Source organism: Stenella coeruleoalba (assembly GCF_951394435.1).
Source record: "Stenella coeruleoalba genome assembly, chromosome: 10".
Classification (NCBI taxonomy): Eukaryota; Metazoa; Chordata; class Mammalia; order Artiodactyla; family Delphinidae; genus Stenella; species Stenella coeruleoalba.
In genome coordinates this window covers 33,469,927-33,494,095 of record NC_137156.1, presented here as the reverse complement: position 1 = coordinate 33,494,095, position 24,169 = coordinate 33,469,927, and the positions used below count along the sequence as shown (strand labels likewise).

The 24,169-nt window shown below is 49.4% G+C and overlaps 1 protein-coding gene across 2 annotated transcripts in view; it reads left to right on the top strand.

The window, feature by feature from the left end:
* The first annotated feature begins 433 nt into the window (after positions 1-433).
* Positions 434-24,169, top strand: part of CUL9 (cullin 9) — a 36,528-nt gene continuing 12,792 nt past the window's right edge. For both annotated transcript variants that reach the window (XM_079932913.1, XM_079932912.1), the window contains exons 1-25: positions 434-1,233; positions 1,787-1,941; positions 2,264-2,776; positions 3,298-3,433; positions 3,587-3,780; positions 4,064-4,463; positions 4,881-5,073; positions 8,389-8,596; positions 10,440-10,636; positions 11,020-11,237; positions 12,071-12,320; positions 12,405-12,510; positions 13,042-13,269; positions 13,528-13,618; positions 13,742-13,913; positions 15,359-15,464; positions 15,757-15,852; positions 16,056-16,231; positions 16,477-16,610; positions 16,992-17,171; positions 17,354-17,463; positions 17,544-17,726; positions 17,852-18,012; positions 18,278-18,506; positions 18,595-18,784. In XM_079932913.1, coding sequence (XP_079789039.1) covers positions 519-1,233; positions 1,787-1,941; positions 2,264-2,776; positions 3,298-3,433; positions 3,587-3,780; positions 4,064-4,463; positions 4,881-5,073; positions 8,389-8,596; positions 10,440-10,636; positions 11,020-11,237; positions 12,071-12,320; positions 12,405-12,510; positions 13,042-13,269; positions 13,528-13,618; positions 13,742-13,913; positions 15,359-15,464; positions 15,757-15,852; positions 16,056-16,231; positions 16,477-16,610; positions 16,992-17,171; positions 17,354-17,463; positions 17,544-17,726; positions 17,852-18,012; positions 18,278-18,506; positions 18,595-18,784 — 5,341 coding nt within the window. In that variant the 5' untranslated portion in view covers positions 434-518. The remainder of the gene's footprint in view (positions 1,234-1,786; positions 1,942-2,263; positions 2,777-3,297; positions 3,434-3,586; positions 3,781-4,063; positions 4,464-4,880; positions 5,074-8,388; positions 8,597-10,439; positions 10,637-11,019; positions 11,238-12,070; positions 12,321-12,404; positions 12,511-13,041; positions 13,270-13,527; positions 13,619-13,741; positions 13,914-15,358; positions 15,465-15,756; positions 15,853-16,055; positions 16,232-16,476; positions 16,611-16,991; positions 17,172-17,353; positions 17,464-17,543; positions 17,727-17,851; positions 18,013-18,277; positions 18,507-18,594; positions 18,785-24,169) is intronic.

Below are 24,169 nucleotides of genomic sequence, written 5' to 3'. Positions count from 1 at the left end.
CCCATGATTTTACTTGGCCCCCTAGTCCCCTCCCCCTTTCACAATATTCTCATACCCCTTTCCCATTCAGCCATCTGCACCTGGGGGCCTCCTTTCATCTCTGTTCTCTGTGTCTGCTGTGGCCCACCCTTTTATATCCACAGTCCAGTTTTACCCTGTCATTTATACTCCTTGTCCTGCCACTTCCCCATCCTGACTTTCCTGGCTTGTTCTGGCCCCACTGTCTCACAGGCTGCTGTCCTACCTGCTCACCCGTGTCATCCTTCTAAGTCCTGATCTGTACCCCTCAGCCACCCTGCTGTTCTGCCCAAATTGTCCTGATTAACTGTCAACTCTTCTTGTCACCTTGCCTTTTATCCTTCTCATCCTCTTTTGTAATTTCTTGTATTTCTTAAATCTTTTCATTTCCTTCTATCGCCGTTTTTCACTCCATTCTCCTTCTCTTATAAATCCCAAAGTGTGTTCAAGTGATTCATTCCATCCTATTCTTGGCCTTTTCTCTTTGGCCTCTAAATTCCATGCAACCTACCAATCACCACCCACCCTGTCTACGCCTCAAGATTCCACCCCCTTCATGTAGCCTTTTCCCTTTCCAACACAGCCTCTGTCTTTCTCCTTGTGTGTCCCAGGAAGTCAGGATGGTGGGGGAACGGCGCCCTGGGGACCTCATGGTGCCCTTGGGGCCCCGGCTGCAAGCATATCCTGAAGAACTTCTTCGACAGCGGCCTGGGCATGATGGGCGTCCTGAATACCTGATCCGATGGAGTGTCCTGAAGTGTGAGGAAGTGGGAAGAGTGGGTGTGGAAGAGGGCAAGGCAGAGCACATCCTCATGTGGCTGTCAGCCCCCGAGGTCTACGCCAACTGCCCCATGTTGTTAGGTGAACGGGCATTACCTAAGGGACCTCAGCATGAAACAGCTGGGGGTTCCGGAAGCTTTCCCCGAGATCCGGGAGGCCTGGATGATGTGGCAATGGGAGAGATGGAGGCTGATGTGCGGGCGCTGGTGCGCAGGGCTGCCAGGCAGCTGGCAGAAGGTGGGACCTCGAGCCTCACGGCCGCTGTGCTCCACACCATCCATGTGCTCAGCGCCTACGCCAGCATCGGGCCCCTCACTGGTGTCTTCAGGGAGACAGGCGCCCTAGACCTGCTCATGCACATGTTGTGCAACCCTGAGCCTCAGATCCGTCGGAGTGCGGGCAAGATGCTGCAGGCGCTGGCAGCCCATGATGCTGGTAAGAGACAGCCAGGGGAAGAAGGTAAACACTGGGGAGAATGAGGCTACAGGAGTAAGAACAGGAAGAGGAGGGATTTCCCAGCTCTGTAAGAATACCTAGTATTTGGTGGACATCAGTTTCATTGCAAAGGGAAAAATATAAACTAAGCTATCACAGGTGCGTAAACAGGATAAAATGATAGCACCTGGTTTATCTGTCCATTCTCAGTGCAGTGGCAGAGAAGAGAAGGGAATAAATTTATATTTTTAAACTGGTTTGAGATTTGTTAGTTGGTTATGAAATCAGTTTGGTGGGTTGTGTCCAACATTTTTTAAAATGTAACATATCAGTACATGGCACTTGGTAGTGTAGGTTTTGTAACCTGAAGTATATGTTTCAGTTTTATATGTGTACACTTGCATTAGGTTACCATGTAAAATGTGTGTGTTCCTGTGAGTCTCAGTCAGAGAGAAGTTTGAAAGCCTCTGGGGGTAGGGGATAGAGTCTGGGGGAAGGCAGTGGGTAAGTAGTGGGGACTGAGGAGAAGATACAGATTGGGTGTGGATTGCAGGGAGTCGGGCTCACGTCCTTCTGTCACTGAGCCAGCAAGATGGCATCGAGCAGCACATGGATTTTGACAGCCGCTATACTTTGTTGGAGCTGTTTGCAGAGACCACGTCTTCTGAGGAGCACTGCATGGCCTTTGAGGGCATTCATCTGCCTCAGGTACCCTGGCAGCTGTGGGGGAAATGCTGTGTACAAGGCCTATGGCATCATTTCTGAAAATGTGGTTCAGGACTGCGTCAGCCTGGGGAGCTTATTAAAATGAAGGTTCGTGCTACCCTCCCCACTCAGAATCTCTGAGATGAGAATCAGGAATCTCTGTTTTAGGGCACTCCTTGTGTATTTCTTCTATAAATCACAGTTTGAGAACTACAGGTGTGGGGATGAGGCCTTTATCTTTTTCTGGAGAGGGTGATATTGAGGGGAAAGGAGAGGGGCTGAAGCCGGGAGAAGAGGAGCCTACACCATGGACTGTGTCCTCCAGATCCCAGGAAAGCTGCTCTTCTCCCTGGTGAAACGATACCTATGTGTCACTTCCCTGCTGGATCAGCTGAATAACAGTCCAGAGCCAGGGACTGGAGACCGAGGCTCCCGACCCTCAAGGGAGGATTTTGGCCGGGAGAAAAGCCGGGGGCAGCGGGAGCTGGAGTTCAGTATGGCTGTGGGCAACCTCATCTCAGAGCTCATGCGGAACATGGGCTGGGCCCGGAACCTCAGTGAACAGGCCGCATCGCCACCCCGGCCAACCCGGTCCATCTTTCAGCCCGGCATTTCAGGCCCCAGCCTTTTACTCCCCACCAACATCGCCACCCCCAGGAGGCAAGGGCGGGCCTTCCGCCAGCGCGCTGAATTCTCCAGCCGTAGTGGCTACGGCGAGTACGTGCAGCAGACCCTGCAGCCGGGCATGCGAGTGCGGATGCTGGACGATTACGAGGAGATCAGTGCCGGGGACGAGGGCGAGTTCCGGCAGAGCAACAATGGCGTGCCCCCTGTGCAGGTGAGCAAGAGTGCGGTGGCGGTCCACCGTTGGGGGTCTGTGTTGGGTGGGGCATAGCTGGGGCATCCACACAGGGGACTCCTGCAGGCCACCCAAGGAGAAAACCCCAAGAAAATTGGAATGGTTTAAAGGGGGTCAGTGATGGAGAGGGGGGGCTGTTTGAAGGGCTGAGAAAATCTGGCAGGAGTGGGTGGGCTGTGAGGTCAAGGAAACAGTTCTTCCTTCCCACCCAGGAAGCAGAGCTGACATGTTCACACACCCTGACCCCCACCAGTGGAGCTGGCTAGGAGGGAGTGTGGGCGCGGAGGCCATCCGGATTAGGAAGAGATGAGAGGCAGGGCCTGCCTGGTAGGGGAAGGGAGCCTTTTGCTGAACGGAGGTTTCCCAAGCCTAGCCAGGTGTGCCCCTGAGGACTGTGTGCCCAGGTCTGGGTCCAGCCATGTCTTCTCCAGCCTGCACAGCTCAGGGTTCACAGGGCTGAGCCCTCTTGTCTTCTCTCTTTCTTTCTCCCTCCACGCTAGGTCTTTTGGCAGTCAACGGGCCGTACCTACTGGGTGCACTGGCACATGCTGGAGATCCTGGGCCCCGAGGAAACTGCTGAGGATATGGCTTCAGCAGCTGTGGCCAAGGGGGCGGGGACCGCTGTGTTGGGCACAGGTGAGCCATGGAGGGAGGGGACATGGACGTCGTGTCTCTGAACAGAGGAGGAGTGGCTGGAATGAAGCCCTTCCCGACCAGGAACTGCCCCACAGATTCAGAAATTCAGTCTGTTCCTGGCGGAGCTGAGGCCCCTCCTGCCTGTCTCCTCAGCGCTTCCCTCCTGGGACTGGAAGCCGGTGGATGGGCTCTACTCTTTGCCCTACCTCCAGCCCGAGCCTCAGAAGAACGAGGAACTGGGATACCTGACCCAGGCTGAGTGGTGGGAGCTCCTCTTCTTCATCAAGAAGTTGGATGTATGTGAGCAGCAGCCAATTTTCCAGAATCTTCGGGAGAACCTGGATGAGGTATTACAGGCCTGCGATACCTGGGGGGTTTGCAATGGCATTGGAGGCGGGATCCTCTAAGGTAGTTTGCCATATGGGACTGCCTAGGGGAAGGCTAAAGCGAGAGGTTAGAGAGCCCGGCGCGGTGGGGGGGGGGTCCTGCTGGGGGAGGAGGCAAATGCTGGGAGGGTCTAGTATGTAGCAGGTGTGCAAGGCACGGTGGGAGGTGGCCGCCCTTCTGTTTCTGTCCCCAAGGCCTTTGCGTCTGCTCCTTCCTAAAAAATACATACCATTCTGTTGCCAGACCCTGGGTGAGAAGGCCCTAGGTGAAATCTCCGTGCCCATAGCGATGGCTGAGGGTCTGCTGCAGGTTCTCAGTAATCGGTTTGAGGGCAGCGCCCTCAGCGACCTGCTCAACTCTCAGATCTACACCAAGTACGGGCTGCCACCCAAGGCACTGAGCAGCTCGTCGTCTTCACGAAGTCACTCCAGTTCTCCAGTTCTGGAAGAGGAGTCCAAGTCAGAGGCCAACTTCTCAGAGGAAGAGGCTCAGTCCCCCAAAGCAAAGCCCCTTAAGTTAGAGGCAGAGCCTGCCAGGGGAAAAACTGAGCCCCCCATGGCACAGAGTGATTCGCAGCTGTTTAACCAGCTTCTGGTGACTGAGGGGATAGCTTTGCCCGCCGAGATGAAGGAGGCAGCCAGTGGTGAGTCAGGTGCTGGGAGGTGAGGGCAAAGAGGTTGGAGCAAGTCCCGGGTGGTCCCCAGAGAAGTGGGTAGTCAGGGCAGAGGGCAAGCCGTGGAGGGAGGTCACTTTTGTATGGGAAAATGCTTTGGAAGCGTGCATCCATTTTCCTTCCTTCGACCTTGATTATCGGTAATTGATCACTGCTCCCTTTCTTCAGTATCCCTGGAAAAGGAGGGTCCATATTCCAGAGTACTGTCATCTTCATTGCTTGACTATTAAATCCCTCACACAGAATTGGGAAAGTTCTAGGTGCAAGCTACAGTAGTGAACAGTGTGTTAAAATGTCAGTAGGATAACTGGACTTGACCTTTAAAGACTTCCAACGTGAAGGTGCCACAGTTTTTTGAAGGCACTGCCTTTCCCTCACCGCTTTCAGAAATGGCTAGAGCCTTGCGGGGTCCTGGGCCACGCAGTTCCCTGGATAAGCATGTGGCAGCGGTCGTGGCCACCGTGCAGGTATCCAGCTTGGACACAAATCTGCAGCTTTCGGGACTCTATGCCCTCTCTCAGGCCGTGGAGGAAGTCACTGAACGGGACCACCCTCTGGTCAGTCCCGACAGATCCCTAAGGTTAGAACCGTGGAGAGGTGGAGGGGGTTATGGTTTAAGCTGTCAGTGGGGGAGGATGGTTGGGGAGGGAAGGAGCTATGAGATCAAGAGTTAGAAAGGCTAGGAGGAAAGAAGGGTCAGCCTGCGGGGTAGCTGAGCAGAAGGGTGGAATATTAACGATGGTTAATATTCTTGGAGCATTTGTTCAGTGCCAGGCCTTGTGCTTAAAATTTTATAAGCATTCTCTCATTAAATCCTTCTATCTCCAGAGGAGAACTTGATGCTGTTCTTATCCATTGTGTGTGTCAGGAACTGAGGCTTAGAGAATTTAAGTAACTTGCCCAGTTTCACAGATAACAGAGCCAGGATTCAAATCTAGGTCCTTTTGACTTTTGAGCTTGAGTTTTCTTTTTTCTCCCCTCTTTTTCCCCCCTCCCTGCTTTCTATCTATTAAAAAAATTTTAAATACTTCTTAGTTATACACATAATACACAACTGCATTCTTATTTTAAAAGATCTAAAGCATATGAAAGAACAGAATGAAAAGGCAAGGTCCGTTTTTACCACTGTTGTCATGTCCCAGCACATATCCTTCAGACCTTATAGAGATTGACATTTGTTAGTGTGTTTTCTGAGTTTGTGTTTTCGTGTATGTGATCTCACTCTTCCTGTTTCTGCAGCTTTCCCCCTGCACGCAGTAGGTCTACACTCAGTATGTCAGTCCGCATGGTGCTACCTCATTCTTCACTACTGCCTCGGACTCTGCAGTATGATTATACCCAAGTTCAAATATAGCGTTCTTTTTAAAAATTTTATTTTACTGAAGTATAGTTGATTTACAATGTTGTGTTAATTTCTGCTGTACAGCAAAATGATTCAGTTATGCATATATATGTACTTTTTCATATTCTTTTCTATTATGTTTTATTACAGGATATTGAATATAGTTCCCGTGCTATACAGTAGGACCTTGTTGTTTATCCATTCTATATATAATAGTTTGCCTCTGTTAATCCCAAACTCCCAATCCTTCCCCCCCCATTCTCCTCCTCCACTTGGCAACCACAAGTCTGTTCTCTCAAATAGTGTTCTGATCGATCTGTTTTTCCTCACATCTGCCAGTACTGGATATTAATCATTTTTTAAATCTATCGGGTTGGGAAAATTTGAAGTGATTGGTACCTCCTTGTTTTAATTTCTTAGTTCTAGAGAAGTTAGTCATATTTGCATGTATTGTATTTCTTCTTTTATAAATATTCTTATCTTTTGCCCACTTTCTTATTGGGTCTTAGTCTTTTTTTTTTAATGTATTTTTCTTAATTAGTTAATTTATTTTTGGCTGCGTTATGTCTTTGTTGCTGCTTGTGGGCTTTCTCTAGTTGCGGCAAGCGGGGGCTAGTCTTTGTTGCAGTGCGTGGGCTTCTCATTGCCGTGGCTTCTCTTGTTGCGGAGCACGGGCTCTAGGTGCACGGGCCTCAGTAGTTGTGGCACGCAGGCTCAGCAGTTGTGGTGCACGGGCTTGCTCCTCGGTATTTGGGACCTTCCTGGACCAGGGATCGAACCTGTGTCCCCTGCACTGGCAGGCGGATTCTTTTTTTCTTTTTTTTTTTGTGGTACGCGGGCCTCTCACTGTTGTGGCCTCTCCCGTTGCGGAGCACAGGCTCTGGACTCGCAGGCTCAGCGGCCATGGCTCACAGGCCTAGCCTCTCCGCGGCATGTGGGATCTTCCTGCACCGGGGCACGAACCTGTGTCCCCTGCATCGGCAGGCGGATTCTTAACCACTGTGACACCAGGGAAGTCCCTGGCCTTAACCTTTTTTTTAATTTACAGACATTCTGGATATTAATCCATTACTTCTGTTTCAAATATTTTGCTTGTCTTTTTCTTTCAAAATCATATTAACTTAATTTTCTGAATATAAAATACATGCTCACTGTAAGAAAAATAGAAAATTGTGAGGATAACAATCATCTGAAAACCCTTTATGCAGAGATAGTCACTGTTAACATTTTAGTAAACATCCTTACTCATATTTATTTATTCATGTTCAGATGCATTCCTATGTATGTTAACTTGTTTATAGTAAATCATGGCTACAGAGAGGGATATACATCTAAAGCACTTTTCGATTCACGTTGTAGTCATCATAAAGCTCATGAGAGAAGACAGAAAGCATCTCTACATGGGGAGGGGCTGTTAGCACTCTGGCCGCTGGTCCCCATCGGCACCTGGTCGAGTTAGGGCTCTATGGACCCCAGGACCTCTGGACCTCGAGACCCCAGTACAATGACAACAAAAAAGACAGAGATAAACACAGAACTTTCTCAGTGCTTTTATTTGCCTTATTTCCCAGAATTTCTCTTTTTGTCCTCCTTTCCTTCCTATTTCCCAGGCCACCTCCTCAATATACATCTCTGTCACTGTGGAGAAAAATGTCAGTCCCGGCTTTTTTCCTCTTGTGATGCTCACTGTGATCTAGAAACTCTGGAGACACTTCTTCCTTCCCTTCAGATCAGCATTTCCACTGGACCCTTTCTCTAGCTTATGTGGCTGGGCTCTTAATTTTGTGGGTAGTATCTTTCATTATGCTGAAGTTTCAGATTTTCATGTTGCTATATTTTCAACTTTTAAAAAATGGCTTCTGGGTTTTAAGAGGGTCTATTCCATTCTAGGATTATAAAAATATTTCCTTTTACTTTCTAAAAATATTTATGATTTTACTTTTCATGTTTATTTTAAAATCTGTTTGAGGTTTATTTTTGCAAATGGAGTGAAGCAGAGCTCCAGCCTTCGTTTTTTCAGATAGATAGCCACATGTCTCTGCCTCACGTTTTGTATGGTTCTTCCTGTCCTCACTGTCTGAGATGCTACCCTTATGTCTCTTCTCATCTATTCATCTGTTTGGCTACCCTGTATTGTTTCCAGAGTTTTAATTATTGTAAGGTTATGTTTTGATAAGTAGTAGGCAAGTCTACAATTATTTCTTTCCAAACATTTCTTGACAATTCTTGCATTTTCTCTTCCTATACCTAAACCTGCCTGTCATTTTTTTTTTTTTAAACCTTTTGGGCATTTTGATTAGCATTATACTAAATTTATAGATTTATTTGAAAAGATGAACCAGAGTTCATAACCTTTTTGTAGTACTCCCTACTTGATGAGGTGAAGAGCCTGAGACAGACTGCAGAGGAGAGGGCAGCAGGACTGGGACTGAGGCAGGGAGAGTAGGATGGAGGGGGGTGGGGGGTGATGGACTGGATCTTGGTGGACAGGGTTGGGCGGGCAGTCAGACATGACTCTTGGGATGGGGGACCCCGATGTCTCTTCTCTCTCAGAGAGAAGCTAGTGAAGACGCTGGTGGAGCTGCTGACCAACCAGGTGGGAGAGAAGATGGTGGTGGTGCTGGCCCTGCGCCTCCTCTACCTGCTCATGACCAAGCACGAGTGGCGTCCACTCTTCGCCAGGGAGGGTGGCATCTACGCTGTGCTGGTTTGCATGCAAGAATATAAGACTTCTGTCCTGGTGCAGCAGGCAGGGCTGGCGGTGAGTGGACCGGGCCTGGGGGTAGAGAGTGATGGGCAGGGTGGGCAGGTTGGGGGCGTGGCTGATCTCAAGGAGGTTCTCTGGTGATTCGGACAAGGAGGAGACATTGGGATGGAAAGATGCAGGTGGATGGAAGAGATCCAGCTGGACAGTCTTGGAGGTTGAATGTGTATTTGGAGCAAGGGAGAAGGATGTTTTTGAGAATGACTCCCAGGTTGAAAATTGAGCAGCAGGGATGGATGAGGCAGTCACTTGCCAAGGGGGAGAATGTTGGAGGCGGAAGAGGTGTGGAGAGAAGGTCAGGTTGAGTTTCTAGGTATGCTGACTTCCCCATGGCTTTTTAGTTACAACTAGGTGTCTGATTAAAGACTAAATTTCTAGATGTGACAGAGTATTTTTTAACCCTTTTGTCTGAGTGGTACCGGTACACAGAAATTACCTCCTCATCAGATGTGGGTAAAGCCCAGCCAGCATTGCCATCGCCTTGCCCCGCCCCCCACCCCCATCCCCCGCCCCCTCCCCGAGCCCAGAGAATGGTGAAAGGAGGCCCTCGTTCAGGGAGGAAGAATTGGCTTCCTGAGTACTCCAGACAGAAGGGCTGGCTGATAGGGAGGTATGGGCAGGGGACAGGTAGACCTCGTCCAGAGCGGTTCTGAGAATGGATTCCAGCAGTGTAACGGCAGCAGCATGGACTGGAACACAGGTGCTCTTAGGGCAGGCTTCCCGGGGAGAGGCCGGGAGGCTCGTCCTTTATGGGGCCAGCCTGGTGCTGCTCCTCCCAAGAGCAGCCAAGCTTTCCTAGTTGAGGCCGTGTCTGCTCAAAAAATTCCCTGATCCTTTCAAACCGCATGACCAAAATACGACATTTGCCTCTAAATTTGAACTCTTGCCCTATAACAGAATTGCATCTTTTTGTATATAACTTCAGGTCTACAGAATTCAGCTTGGGGGAGGGGGAGGTAGCTAAAGGGAAAAAGCCTCATTATGAGGTAGCATTTGCTTGAAGGGTCCAGCCCTCACAAGGGGGATCGTCCTGAGAATTATTTCTAATTTACTTCATCCTTAGAAGGTTTCTTCTCAAGAGTCAACCCTTTCACCAGCCAAGACGTTCTCCACCCTGATGGTTTAGTGTTCATCCTAATTTAAGATTCTCTTTAGTACCAGCAAACAAGTTGGCATATTACCAGTATTTTTTCCTATAATTCCAGTTGCCCTGCCTGTGAGTCAGCACAAGTAGCCCCGTCCAGGCAGGCTGGCTACTGCCTTTGGAGGCCAGGGGACATAGGGGTGGGAGTGTTGGCACACAGGTGCTAGCGGCAGTTGTGGGAATGGCCGAGGTTGCGTGGGGAGGGGGTGCGGGGATCGAGGAGAAGGGGGACAAGGAACTTCCGTATTTGGGACCTGGCAGCAGAGAAACTCCAGAGAGGTAGGACGACCAGGAGGACAAGAAGTTATGGAACTCAAGGGAAGAGAGGTTTTTCAAAGGGAGGAGTGGCCAAGCGAGATGGAAGACAGCTTAAAGGAAAGCCTTGAAGGCAAGTAGAGGCTGTGAAAGGGCTCTGTCCTGAGGGGAAGCTGCGGAGGGGTGGCCACCCCAGCACTCGGGGAGCCCCGGTGCTGGCAGAGAGAAGTTACAGGCTCACATTACCGTGGAGCCTTAGGTGTTTTGGTTGGCTTTCTTTTCTTTCCTTTCTTTTTGATGTCCCATCACTACCTCTTTCATTTCTATTTGCAAACAGCTCAGCTGCCCCAAAGTTTGAGGCCTAGAATGATGGCCTGGCTCTCCCCTCCTCTGCACGATGGCTTTGCCCACTCCTTACTCTGCCTTCACATCCCCTCGCAGGCGCTGAAGATGCTGGCCATTGCCAGCTCCTCGGAGATCCCCACTCTTGTTGCCGGCCGAGATTCCATCCACCCTTTGTTTGATGCCCAGATGACCAGGGAGATCTTTGCCAGCATTGACTCGGCCACACGCCCGGGCTCTGAGAGCCTGCTCCTCGCCGTCCCTGCTGCCGTGATCCTGATGCTGAACACGGAGGGGTCAGGACCTCCCCTTCCAAACTCCAAACTCCTGCTAAGCCCCAAGCCCTGCTGCTCCCCTGCCCAGGTCTCATGCATTCCACAGAAATTCCCCTCACGTCGTTGCCTCTGGAGGAAATGTGGTGGCCCTCTCTGGCTGTTGTTAGAAGAGAGGCCAGTGGTTGAGGGTAGGGAGATTCCAGAGAGATCAGAGACACCTGATCTTCCTTCCTGGAGTTGGGAGGAGTGACCTGAGGTCAAGAGGCCAGATGTCTGGCCTCAGGGGAACCCCCGGAGCCCCTCCTTCCCCAGCTGCAGGGCTCCTCCCTCCAGGAGGCTGGCTTCCTGCTTCCATTGCATTCACTCTCTTTCAACTTCTTTCTGGGTCATCTCCCGCCTCCCAGGTGCTCCTCCGCGGTGAGAAACGGCCTGCTCCTCCTCAACCTGCTTTTGTGTAACCACCACACTCTGGGAGACCAGATCATAACCAGAGAGCTGAGAGACACCTTGTTTAGACACTCAGGGATAGCACCGGGGACAGAAGCCATGCCCACCACACGCACCATCCTCATGATGCTTCTCAATCGCTACTCGGAGCCACCGGGCAGTCCCGAGCGTGCAGGTACCATCGGGGAGGCAGTGGTTGTGCTGAGGAATCGGTCCCCGCCCGCGGCCAGGAGGGCTCAGGTTTACATCCTAGTACCGTGCTGGAAAGACACGATGAACCTTCAGAAATGAGTGAGGGTTCTGGTGCTCAAGTTAGGTCTCAAGTAGAACTTCCTGACCAAGAGGAGAGGGGGACTGTAGGATAGGTACAAGGAAATTGCCTTCTCTAAATGGCTTTAAACGTAAAGGGGTTCCATCTCTCTGGGCTGGGTTTGGTCCACTCTTATTGGACACTGGAAGGTTGGTTGAAATAACTTCTAGAGGGGCCTTCTGTAGAGGAATTGTAGCTTATGGTACAGAAATTTGGTGACTAGAATGTGAACCTACTGATGCCATAGGGAAGAAACCTTTTGTATTTAACAAACAAGTGAAACCTGGAAGTATGGGGGCAAATCAGAATAAGCACTGTGTGTCTTTTAGTCTGTACATCTGAAGCCACCATGCTAGGTAGTATAGGGATGTGACTGTAGTAGCTAATAGTTATTAACTTGTGTAATAACAAAGCTGATAGTTAATAATAAAAGGTAGTTGTGTGACTGTATGAGATTAAAACTGTGCTGTTTAACTTGACAGTTTTTGCCATACTAATTTTTTTTACAGATGTAGTTAGGTATATATTTGGTGCCAGAAAAGAAAATCCCCCACAGTTGAGTAGAAACTTCAGACATCCTCACAACGGGAGGAAAAGTGGGGGGCGGCGGTTATTTTCTGCACCTGCCAGTTTCTCAGTTTGACCAATTTGTATGACTCTCCTTCCTTCCCATTTTTGCCTCCTGTGTGTCTGAGCAGCAGCACTGGAAACGCCTGGCGCCCAGGGCCAGGATGGGTCTCCTGAGCTGCTGATCCGATCCCTGGTGGGGGGCCCGTCTGCAGAGCTCCTCCTGGACTTGGAGCGTGTGCTGTGCCGAGAGGGCAGCCCAGGGGGTGCCGTGAGACCTCTCCTCAGGCGCCTCCAGCAGGAGAGCCAGCCCTTCCTCCTGTTTCTGCGGACTCTGGACGCCCCCGGGCCCAACAAAACTCTGCTGCTGACGGCGCTGAGGTGAGAGGCCAGCTCGGGGGCACCTGTGCGTCGGGGGCAAGGGCAGCTGGCAGACTGCAGGGACTTGTTTCCATCCCTCGCCAGGGTCATGACCCGGCTGCTGGATCACCCGGAGGCCATGGTCCTTCCCTGGCACGAGGTCTTGGAGCCCTGCCTCAACTGTCTGAGTGGCCCTAGCAGTGACTTTGAGGTACCAGAGCCCTGGCAAGGGTGGGGGAGGGAAAGGCAGCTTCTGGACACCAGCTACCTAGTGAGGTTCTGGAGGGCACAGCACAGCCTTCCTGGATGAGTCTGGAAACTGGGAGGGGTGTGTAGGAAGGAGACCAGCGTCATCTGAGCGTCTCCAGAACTGAGGCCTTCTGGCTGCACCTGAATTTTAAGATTCTGGGTTTAGGAGAAGCCCACGTTCACCAGTCCACGCAGTCCTTGCGCTCCGCCTTTGGGGTTTGTGCCTTGTGGAACAAGGCTCAGACACCGAGGTTGGCTCCTGAGATAGCTTGGTCCTGGCAGGAAGAAGCCTGGGGAGCTGCGCCTGAGCTCTGCCCCTGCCACCTCACTCTGGAGTCCTGGCACCCCAGTGTTCTGTGCCAGCCTGGCTTTGGTACTCTGCTTTCAAGTTCTCCAAAATCTCAGCCACCACATCCCCATTTCTAAACCCACCCCTCAGCCTGTACAGCCTGCCCTTTGTTTCCCTACGTTAATCTCTGTGGCTCTGGGCCAGATTGTTCAGGAGCTGCTCTGCTTCCTGTATCGCCTGGCCTCCATGCACAAAGACTATGCAGTGGTGCTCTGCTGCCTGGGAGCCAAAGAGGCCCTGGCCAAAGTCCTGGTCAAACACCCGGCTCAGCTGCTGCTGGCCTGTGAGCTGCGGGACCTGGTGACAGAGTGTGAGAAACACGCCCAGCTCTATAGTAACCTCACCTCCAGCATCCTGGCTGGCTGCATTCAGGTGAGGAGGTGTGTGGGTCCGGAGCTGAGAAGTAAGCCAGAAGCAGGGGAGGGTGGTTCAGTGCTTGTCCCTGTTTGGCATAAGTAGTAGCAAATCTAGGGCACTTGTTCCCCAACCTTTACCCCACATGGTTCTGTTCTGCCAAACTTTGGGAAGAAAGGGATTGAGTGTTCTGTTGCCCCTTGATTCTTCCTCCACATGTGTTTCCGTGTCTCTGCCCCCTCCGCGCACCCCTTCTCTCTGATGTCCGGGCTGCAGATGGTGCTGGGCCAGATCGAAGACCACAGACGAACCTACCGCCCCATCAACATCCCCTTCTTTGACGTGTTCCTTAGGCATCTCTGCCAGGGTTCGTGCCCCCATCTACTTTCTCCTGCTGCCACCCCAGCATCTGTTCCCCCCTTCCCTTCGTGCTCCCTAGTCCCCTTCCTTTCTTCTCTCTCAACTAACCAGGCTTCCCGCCTGCCCGCAGGCTCCGGCGTGGAGGTGAAGGAGGACAAGTGCTGGGAGAAGGTGGAGGTGTCCTCCAACCCGCACCGGGCCAGCAAGCTGACGGACCGCAACCCCAAGACCTACTGGGAGTCCAACGGCAGCACCGGCTCCCACTACATCACCCTACACATGCACCGCGGTGTTCTTGTTAGGTGTGAGCGTGCCCATGTCCATGTGTGCATGTGTGCCCTCATGCGAATGTGCACACACGCGAATATTCTGATATGCCCCAGTACACATCCTCAGCGGATTGCCCACATACACACAACCCCGACTGAACCCCTATGCCTGAGGGACACGCTGAAACCCATTTTGTGCAGTGAACATAGACACGTTGGCCTCATCTCCCTGAGCTAAGTGTAGACCTCCTCTCACTCCCCAAGCCTGTGCCGTAGTCCCCCTACAGGTCACATGTCACTGCCCTGTGGTTTTGGTCGAGGGAGAGCAATGACTCACTTATCCACTCCTCCCATGGGCATTTGTTTATTGTGTACTCTGTGCCAGGCACCCTGCAAGGGTCTGGAGCTGCGCGGACAGTAAGATAAGGGACCTGTCTTCAGGGAACTTACAGTCTTGTTGGGGAGCCAGGCTGGAAAATCAGTAAGAAATAGAGTAAGAAAAAAGTTACGGTTGATGTGTGCACTGGATCCTGATGCCAACTGAGAGCTCAGAGGAAGCTGCCGGAAGGAGGGGCTGACTGGGTTAAGTTTGCAGTAGAAATTGATGTAGTAAAGAGAGGGCAACAGATACTCCAGGTCGAGGGACAACGTATGTGCAAAATGGAAGCAAGAAACAATGACGTATTTGGGGGAACCTTAAGTAATTGTGTCTGGCTGGAACGAAGGGTATGTGTAGTGAAGTGGCAGGAGAGGAAGCCAGAAACGGAGGCAGAGCCAGACCACAGAGTTCTGATCTAACAACTCTGAGCTTTATTCTGAAACTTGAGGAGCCACTGAAGGATTTTAAGAGGGAAAGAGACAAAAGTAGGCTTTTTAATTTAGAGAACTCTGGCAACTGTGCGAGTTCGGGTGGCAGGCTGGGAGAGAGTTGGAAGGCATACTGAGTGATGAACGTTCAGTGAGGCAGAGGGGACGGGAATAGATGGCGAGGGGGCGGTGGACTGGGGGAGCTTGAGAGGTGGCATCTACAGCGCCTGCCACTGACTGGATGAGGGCGGCCGCGAGGGAGAAGCCATGTGTTCTAGTTGGAGAACTAGGTGGATGGCAGTTTTCTTTCCCAGGAGAGAGAAATAGGAAGAGGAGCAGGTTTCTACAGACAGACGACCGGTCTGTTTGGGCATGTAGGCTTGGAGCTGCCTGTGGGCGCGACATAGAAACGTCTGTTGGAGGCATGGCGTGAAAGCTCAGGAGAGCCGTCTAGGGTAGAGATGTGGATTTGGAGTCATTAGGTTGTGAACTTTCAGCTGAAACTATGGGTTTAAATGAAGCCACTTGGGGAGAGGATAAATGTAAGAGCGGGGGTCTGGGGAAAACTGACGCTTAAGCAGAGGACAGGAGTCTGAAGAGGAAGTGGTGGGCTGAAGTTCTGAACCAAGACCAGGGCCCTGGTTCTGACTGATTCCTTTCTCCCCTGCCAGGCAGCTGACTCTTCTGGTGGCCAGCGAGGACTCAAGTTACATGCCGGCCAGGGTGGTGGTGTTTGGGGGTGACGGTGTCAGCTGCATCAGCACGGAGCTCAACACGGTGGGGACCCTGTGCCCCGCTTCCCCTTACTCTCCATCCTTTTGTTGGTCCCGGGGCCTTATCAGAAGGACCCAGTCCATGGGGAGCTCCCACGTCCCTTCCTCCCAGGCAGGCAACTGCCTCGTAAGCAGCGAGAATAGCATTAGGACTGTGGAGGCGTGTAGGTCCACGGGCGCAGGGCGGGAGAGGTGAGGGCACACGCTGTCACAGACGTGGTTGCTGTCAACAGCCCTTCCCGTTCCACTTCTGCAGGTGACAGCTCTCTCTTTACTCTTCTCCCCTGCCCCACCAGGTGAACGTGATGCCCTCCGCCAGCCGGGTGGTCCTCCTGGAGAACCTGAACCGCTTCTGGCCTGTCATCCAGATCCGCATAAAGCGCTGCCAGCAGGTGGGGCGAGGGCAAAGGCTGGGGGCTGGGGACCAGGAGGAAGCGCAGGGTCTCCGCAGTGCCTGGATTCTCCAGCATTCAGGCCAGGCTTAGGCCAAGGGTCCCCCTTGGTCTGCTCGTGGATGGCCCAGGAACCTGTTGAGTTCCAGAGATGCGGGAATGTCTCCAGGGAGCCGAGGGTATGAGACATGTGCACATTGCAGGGCGGCATTGACACCCGGGTTCGGGGCGTGGAGGTCCTGGGCCCCAAGCCCACTTTCTGGCCACTATTCCGAGAGCAGCTGTGTCGCCGTACATGTCTCTTCTACACAATTCGGGCGCAAGCCTGGAGCCGGGACATTGCAGAGGACCGCAAGCGCCTCCTCCAGCTCTGCCCCAGGTGAGTGGGCGGGAGGCAGGCAGGGAGGAGAGGGGATGGTTAAGGGAGCAGGAGGTGTGCTTCAGGGGAGTCTGAAGGGTAAAGCAGCAGCCGGGATCGGGGACAGAGCAGAGGTGAGAAGTGTGTGCTGAGGCGGGGAGCAGGGTAAGGGACTGGCTCAGCTCGGGGGGATTGGGAGTTGAGCGGGCTTGAGTGGAGGCCTCAGGGAAGTCTTTAATCCTTGACCAGACACTCTTTGTTCCCAGACTGAACAGGGTTTTGCGTCACGAGCAGAATTTTGCCGATCGATTCCTCCCTGACGACGAGGCCGCCCAAGCACTGGGCAAGACCTGCTGGGAGGCCCTGGTCAGCCCCCTGGTGCAGAACATCACCTCCCCGGGTAACCGTCCCCACCCCTGGCCCAACTAACCCGCTCCTTGTAATTATTCCCAGGGCTGACCTGAGTTAATGCTCTTGGTTCTTTTGGTTCCTGTCTTTATCCCTGAAGGCTTGTCACCTCAGTGTTCCTCTCCTTCCTGCCCCAGGGACTGCTCCCTGAAACTCTGGTATTTGAATTCTCACCCCCACCCCCACCCCCACCCCCACCCCCAGCCTGTTCCCATGTCCCCAGACTCCAGCTGAAGCAAACCTTGGTGAGGGGAGGACGAAGGCCCTGCTGCCCCCAAATCCTTTTTGTACAATCACTCCTTCTCTGTCATTCTCCTGGGCTGTCCCTTCCCCATCACCCATGGAGACCTGTTCCTGACCCACCTCCTTTTAGATGTGGAAGGTGTGAGCTCCCTGGGGTGGCTGCTGGATCAGTACTTAGAGCAAAGAGAGAGCTCTCGGAACCCCCTGAGTCGAGCAGCAGCCTTTGCCTCTCGAGTCCGTCGCCTTTGCCACTTGCTGGTGCACGTGGAGCCTCCTCCTGGGCCTTCTCCTGAACCGTCCACTCGGCCCTGTGAGTCCCAGTCTGGCCAGTTGAACTAAGAATCTGGGCAGCGGTGATATCTGACTCCTCTCTCCTGGGTTTTACTCATCCTTTCTGCTTTGCCATGGGCCTTCCAAGGGGTCAGTTCCCAGGATGCTGGGACTCGCCCAGGGACTGAGATGAACCCCGTTCTTTGACCTCTGTGTCCACAGTCAGCAAGAACAGTAAGGGTCAGGACCGGAGCCCTGGGCCTTCACCAGTTCTTCCAAGCAGCAGCCTGAGGAACATAACCCAGTGCTGGCTGAGTGTGGTGCAGGAGCAGGTGGGCAGAGGGAGCTGAGGTCTGGGCGGGACCGAGGCTGCTGGGCTGCCCTTTGGATGCAGTTTCCCCTTTCTCCTCAGGTCAGCAGGTTCCTGGCTGCGGCCTGGAGGGCGCCAGACTTCGTGCCCCGCTACTGTAAACTCTATGGGCGCTTGCAGAGAGCAGGCTCGGAGCTCTTCGGGCCCCGAGCAGCCTTCATGCTGGCCCTGCGCAGCGGCTTCTCGGGCGCCTTGCTACAGCAATCCTTCCTCACCGCTGCCCACGTGAGTGCTGGGGACCGCCGGCTTCCCAGACCATTTCTGCTCTGCGTTTTCACCTCCTTCCACCCGCCACCCTTCTACTCCACTCCCTCTTCATGGTTTGCTGCTGCCCTTCCTGTTGCCCCCAGATGAGTGAGCAGTTTGCCAGGCACATCGACCAGCAGATCCAGGGTGGCCTGATGGGTGGAACTCCTGGAGTGGAAATGCTGGGACGGCTCCAGTGGCACCTGGAGCCCATCATGGTCCTCTCTGGCCTGGAGCTGGCCACGACTTTTGAGCACTTCTACCAGTGAGTGCAGGGCTGGAGAAGTAGGGCATGGGAGGCATAGAGTCTAGAGAAGGGGGAGACTTGAGTCTTAGAGGGAAGGTGAGGGAGGAGCAGTAGGGAGGAGAGATTAAGATGCAGAGATGGCCGTGGCACTGGTGGGAAGGACAAGGTGAGGGATGGCCTGTGACCCAGGCAGGCTACAACAGAGGTAGTACCTACGTTCTGGAGTGGGGGGGCCATGCCGAGCCCCCACACTGAGGCTCGGCCTGGGCTGTGTGTGCTGCAGGCACTACATGGCGGACCGTCTCCTGAGCGTGGGCTCGAGCTGGCTGGAGGGGGCCGTGCTGGAGCAGATCGGCCCCTGCTTCCCCAACCGCCTCCCCCAGCAGATGTTGCGGAGCCTGAGCACCTCGGAGGAGCTGCAGCGCCAGTTCCATGTGTACCAGCTCCAACAGCTGGACAAGCTGCTCTTGGAGCAGGAGGATGAGGAGGAACAGGGCCTGGAAGAAGAGGAGGTGAGAGCAAGGGAAAGAGTGGGAGAGCAGGGGAAGACTAGACCAAAGAAGGGGGCCCAAGAGCCCTTGAAATCCTTCTGTCTCTCAGGAGGAAGAGGAGGAAGAGAAGGCTGAGAAAGAACTATTTATCGAAGATCCAAGTCCAACAGTTTCTGTACTGGTCCTGTCACCACGCTGCTGGCCGGTCTCTCCACTCTGCTACCTGTACCATCCCAGAAAGTGCCTTCCCACAGAATTCTGTGATGCCCTTGACCGCTTCTCCAATTTCTACAACCAGAGTGAGGAGATAGGGGCAGGCATTTGGAGACTGGGGTGAGATTTGGGGTGGCATCTCAGAGAGGAAGAGGAGAGGATCTTTGGACAGGAATGTGTAGATATGAAGAAAAATAGCCTCTAGAGAGAACCATCTCCTAAGGAAGGGTGGAAAAGCGTGGATTAGATCTTCATTAATTTCTCTCTTATTTTCTTCACCTTTGTATGAATTTGTTCTATTTTTCTTTTTTTAACTTCAAGTTGCATGCTTACTTAATTTTTAGTCCTTTCAGGCTTCTGATTTTCAAATGAAACTATTTAAGGCTATTCATTTCCCTCGCAACATTACTTTAGCTGCATTCAGTAAGTTTTTTGGTTTTATTTTCTTTTAGAGTTTTTTTTTGATGTATAATTAATATTCAGTGAAGTGCACAAATCTTAATTATAGCTTAATGAATTTAATGTCCATATGCCCTCCCATAACCACTCCCCAGATCAAGATACAGAACATTTCCAGCACCCCAAAAGGCTTCCTCCTTCATGTCCCCTTTCTAGTCAGCATCTTCTTCCAAGAGAAATTATTCTTTTTCCCTTTATCATCATAGATTTTTGCCTTTAAGCATCAGGTAAGTGGAATCATAGAGTATGTATTCTGCTGTGTCTGATATCTTTCACTCAACATAACGTCTGTGGGAGTTATTCAGGTTGTCAGTTATGTCATTACGTTGTTCTTTTGTATTGCTTAGTCATATTCCACTGCATGAATGATGTACATTTGGGATGTTGCATAAGTTTTTATCATGTAGTACTTTATTATTGTTTAGTTCTAAGAATTTTCTAATTTCCATTTTTATTTCTTTGATTTATTAGTTTCTTTGAAGTATATTTTAAAATATTTATTTATTTATTTATTTATTTGGCTGTGTTGGGTCTTAGTTGCGGCATGCGGGATCTTTCCTTGAGGCACGTGGGCTTTAGTTGTGGCGCACGGGCTCAGTAGTTGCAGCGTGTGGCATCTCTAGTTGTGGCACGCAGGCTCCAGAGTGTGTGGACTTCGTAGTTGCGGCACGTGGGCTCTTTAGTTGTGGTGCGTGGGTTTAGTTGCCCCGTGGCATGTGGGATCTTAGTTCCCCGACCAGGGATCGAACCTGTGTCCCCTGCATTGGAAGGTGGATTCTCAACCACTGGACCACCAGGGAAGTCCCGGAAGTATATTTTTAAGTTTCCAAACTTTTATTTTGCTTAGTTATCTATCTGGTTTAGATTTTAACCTTCATTCCCTTGTGGCCAAAGAACACGATTTCTATGATTCTGAATCTTTGCAATTTATTGAGACTTCCTTTATGGCCTAGTAGATGGTCAGATTTTATAAGTGTTCTATGTGTGATTAAGAAAAATGTGCATTCTTTAACTGTTGGATATAGATTTCGGTATATTCCACTAAATTGACCTTATGTTGTTCAAATCTGTAACCTTACTCATTTTTGTCTGTTTGCTCTGTTACTTAGAGAAGTATGCTAAAATCTACCATTATAATAGTGAATTTTTAAACTTCTAATCATGTCAGTTTTGCTTTATATATTTTTTGACTGTATTATCAGATACAAGCTTAAAATCATTTAACAGTGCTGTCCAATAGAGCTTTCTGCCATGATGGAAAAGTTCTTTTCTGTGCTGTTCAGTATGACAGCCAATTGTGTCTGTTGAGCACTTGAAATGGGACTAGTGTGACTGAGGAGCTCGATATTTAATTTTATGTACTTTAACCAGTTTAAAGTTAAAGAGCCACATATGGCTAGTGGCTACCGTAATGGACTGTGCAGGTTTAGAATCTTCATGGTCAGTTAAGCCTCATTATTGTGAAATGACCATCTTTCTTTCTAGTAAAGTTTTTTCTCTTAAGATCTACTTTTATCTGGTACTAATAGTATACCAGCTTTCTTTTTCTTTTTAATTTTTTTGGGCACGCCACACGGCATGCAGGATCTTAGTTCACCGACCAGGGATGGAACCCATGCCCCCTGCAGTGGAAACGCGGAGTCTTAACCCCTGGACCGCCAGGGAAGTCCCTATACCAGCTTTCTTTGATTAGTATCTTTCTAGTATATCTTTTTCTATCCTTTTACTTTTTTTTTTTGAATTCATCATTCTTTTAGGTGTCTTTTATTGTGGTAAAATATGAATAGCAAAGTTTGCCATTTTAACCATTTTAAGTATAAAATTCAGTTGTTCCTTTACTTGAAAATTTTATTTGGAAATTCAGATTTACAGAAAAATTGTAAGAATAATACAAAGAGCACTCATATATTCTTTATCCAAGTTTACTTTTCGTTAACTTTTCACTCATTTGCTTTTATCGTTTGCTCTTTGTGTACATATACGTATCTATAAATGTGTATATGTATGTATATGTGGTATGTGTGTGTGTATACTTTTTTCTCATGAACTACTGCATATATGCTGGCTCTTTGCCCCTAAATAATACACATTTCCTCAGAATAAAATATTCTCTTATAAAACCGCAGTACATTTATTACTTTCAAATATTTAACATTCATATAATACTTTTAATCTACTTTCCATATTCCAATTTTGTCAATTACTCCAAAATCTTTTTTTTTTTTTTTCCAGTCCAGGAGAGGATCCAGTCTAGGATCACCCGTTATGTTTAGTTGTCATGTCTCTAGTCTCCTTTAGTCTGAACAATTCCTTGGCCGTTCTTTGTCTTTTGTGACGTTGACATTTTGGGAGAATATAGTCCTTTAAAATTTTCTAAGTAGTTCCTATCTTAAGTTGGTATATTTCCTCATGATTGATTCAAGTTATGTATTCCTGGCCAGAGTACTAACTGATATTATATACTTCTTAGGGTATTACATCTGGAAGCACAGGATTACCATCTGCCCCTTGTTTGTGATGTTAATTTTGACAACCTGGTCAAGAGGTTGTTTGATTTCTCCACTGTATAGTTAATATTTTTTCCCTTGCTACTATTAATAAGCAATCTGAAGGTCCTGCTGTATAGCACAGGGAACTCAATGTTATGTGGCAGCCTGGATGGGAGAGGAGTTTGGCGGAGAATGGATACATGTGTGTGTATGGCCGAATCCCTTTGCTGTGCACCTGAAACTATTCACAACATTGTTAATCGGCTCTACTCCAATATAAAATAAAAAGGTAAAAAAAAATAAGCAATCTGTTGGCAGTATACTTTAAAACATGCCAATATTCTACTGTCATCAGAATTTCCCCCAGTAGCATTTTACTTTTTTTTTTGGCTGCCTCTGTGGCTTGCAGATCTTAGTTCCCCAACCAGGGATTGAGTCCGGACCCCCGCACTGAGAGCATGGAGTCCTAACTGGACTGCCAGGGAATTCCCTCATTTAACTTTTAACTTTACCATACTCTTATATTTTAGGAATGTGCCTTATAAATACCTAGAATTTGTTTTTATAATCAACCTAATAATCTCTTCTTGAATTGTCAATTTTTGCCTATTTATAATTATTATGAGTAATGATGTATTTGGCTTTTATTTTTAACCTCTTAGTTCACTCTTCTTATTAATTTTAAATTTTAGTTATTTCATATACACAAAAGAGTATATAAAATGTACAGGTAAAGCAAAAAAAAAAAAAAAAAGGAACACCTTTATTGATGTGATTCTGCCCTGAGGTTTTATGCATTTTATTATTTTGGATTTTAAAAATTCCTTTTTTGTCTCTATCAGTTTTGGAAGTTATGCATTCTATTTCTATAGTTGATTGCCCTTATATTTTTAATGTAAACTTAACTTGTTACTATCACTTTGCATCTTCCTGAACAATAAAAGGACCATAGAAAATCTTAATTCCAGCTCTAACTCCCATCTTGTATCTTTTTTTACCTTCCAGCTGGTCATCATTATTATTGTTTTATTCAGTTTGGATTTGCCATCATAACAATTGCTTTAGTCACCATTCCTCTTGCATATTTGAAAAATATTTTATTTATTTTTTTGGCTACGTCAGGTCTTAGTTGCGGCATGCAGGATTTTTTTGTTGTGGCATGCAGGCTCTTCGTTGCAGTGCACGGGCTTTTCTGTAGTCGCGGCGTGAGGGCTCCGTAGTTGTGGCACATGGGCTCTGTAGTTGTGGTGCGTGGACTTTCTCATTGAGGCGTGCGAGCTCAGTAGTTGTGGCGCACTGGCTTAGTTGCCTTGTGGCGTGTGGGATCTTAGTTCCCCAACCAGGGATTGAACCCATGTCCCCTGTGTTGGAAAGCAGGTTCTGTACCACTGCACCACCAGGGAAGTCCCTCCTTTTGCATCTTGATCCTTCTTTCTGAGTTCAATTTTATTCCTAAAGTACATCCTTTAGAAGTTGTTTTTTTGTTTTTTTGTGGTACGCGGGCCTCTCACTGTTGTGGCTTCTCCCGTTGCAGAGCACAGGCTCCGGATGTGCAGGCTCAGCGGCCATGGCTCACGGGCCCAGCCGCTCCGTGGCATGTGGGATCTTCCCGGACCGGGGCACAAACCCGTGTCCCCTGCATTGGCAGGCGGACTCTCAACCACTGCGCCACCAGGGAAGCCCAAGTTTTTTTTTCTTTTTAAATTTTTATTGGAGTATAGTTGATTTACAGTGTCATGTTACTTTCTGCTGTACAGCACATGAATCAGTTATACATACACATATATCCACTCTTTTTTAGACTCTTTTCCCATATAGGTCATAACAGAGTATTGAGTAGAGTTCTCTGTGCTGTATAGTAGGTCCTTGTTAGTTATCTATTTTATATATAAGGAGTATGTAAATGTCAATCCCAATCACCCAATTTATCCCTACCCCCCTTCCCTCCTGGTAACCATAAGTTTGTTTTCTACATCTGTGACTCTATTTCTGTTTTGTAAGTAAGTTCATTTGTACCAGTTTTTTAGATTCCGCATATAAGTGATATTATACGGTATTTGTCCTTCTCTGTCTGACTTACTTCACTCAGTAAGACAATCTGTAGGTCTATTCATGTTGCTGCAAATGGCATTATTTCGTTCTTGTTTATGGCTGAGTAATATTCCATTGTATATATGTACCACATCTTCTTTATCCATTCCTCTGTCAGTGGACATTTAGGTTGCTTCCAGGTCCTGGCTATTGTAAATAGTGCTGCAGTGAACACTGGGGTGCATGTATCTTTTCGAATTATGGTTTTCTCTGGGTATATACCCAGGAGTGGGATTGCTGGATCATATGGTAGCTCTGTTTTTAGTTTTTTAAGGAACCTTCGTGCTCTTCTCCATAGTGGCAGTACCAATTTACATTCCCACCAACACTGTAGAAGGGGTTCCCTTTTCTCCACACCCTCTCCAGCATTTATTGTTTGTAGATTTAAAAAAAAAATTATTTATTTTATTTTATTTTTGGCTGCGTTGGGTC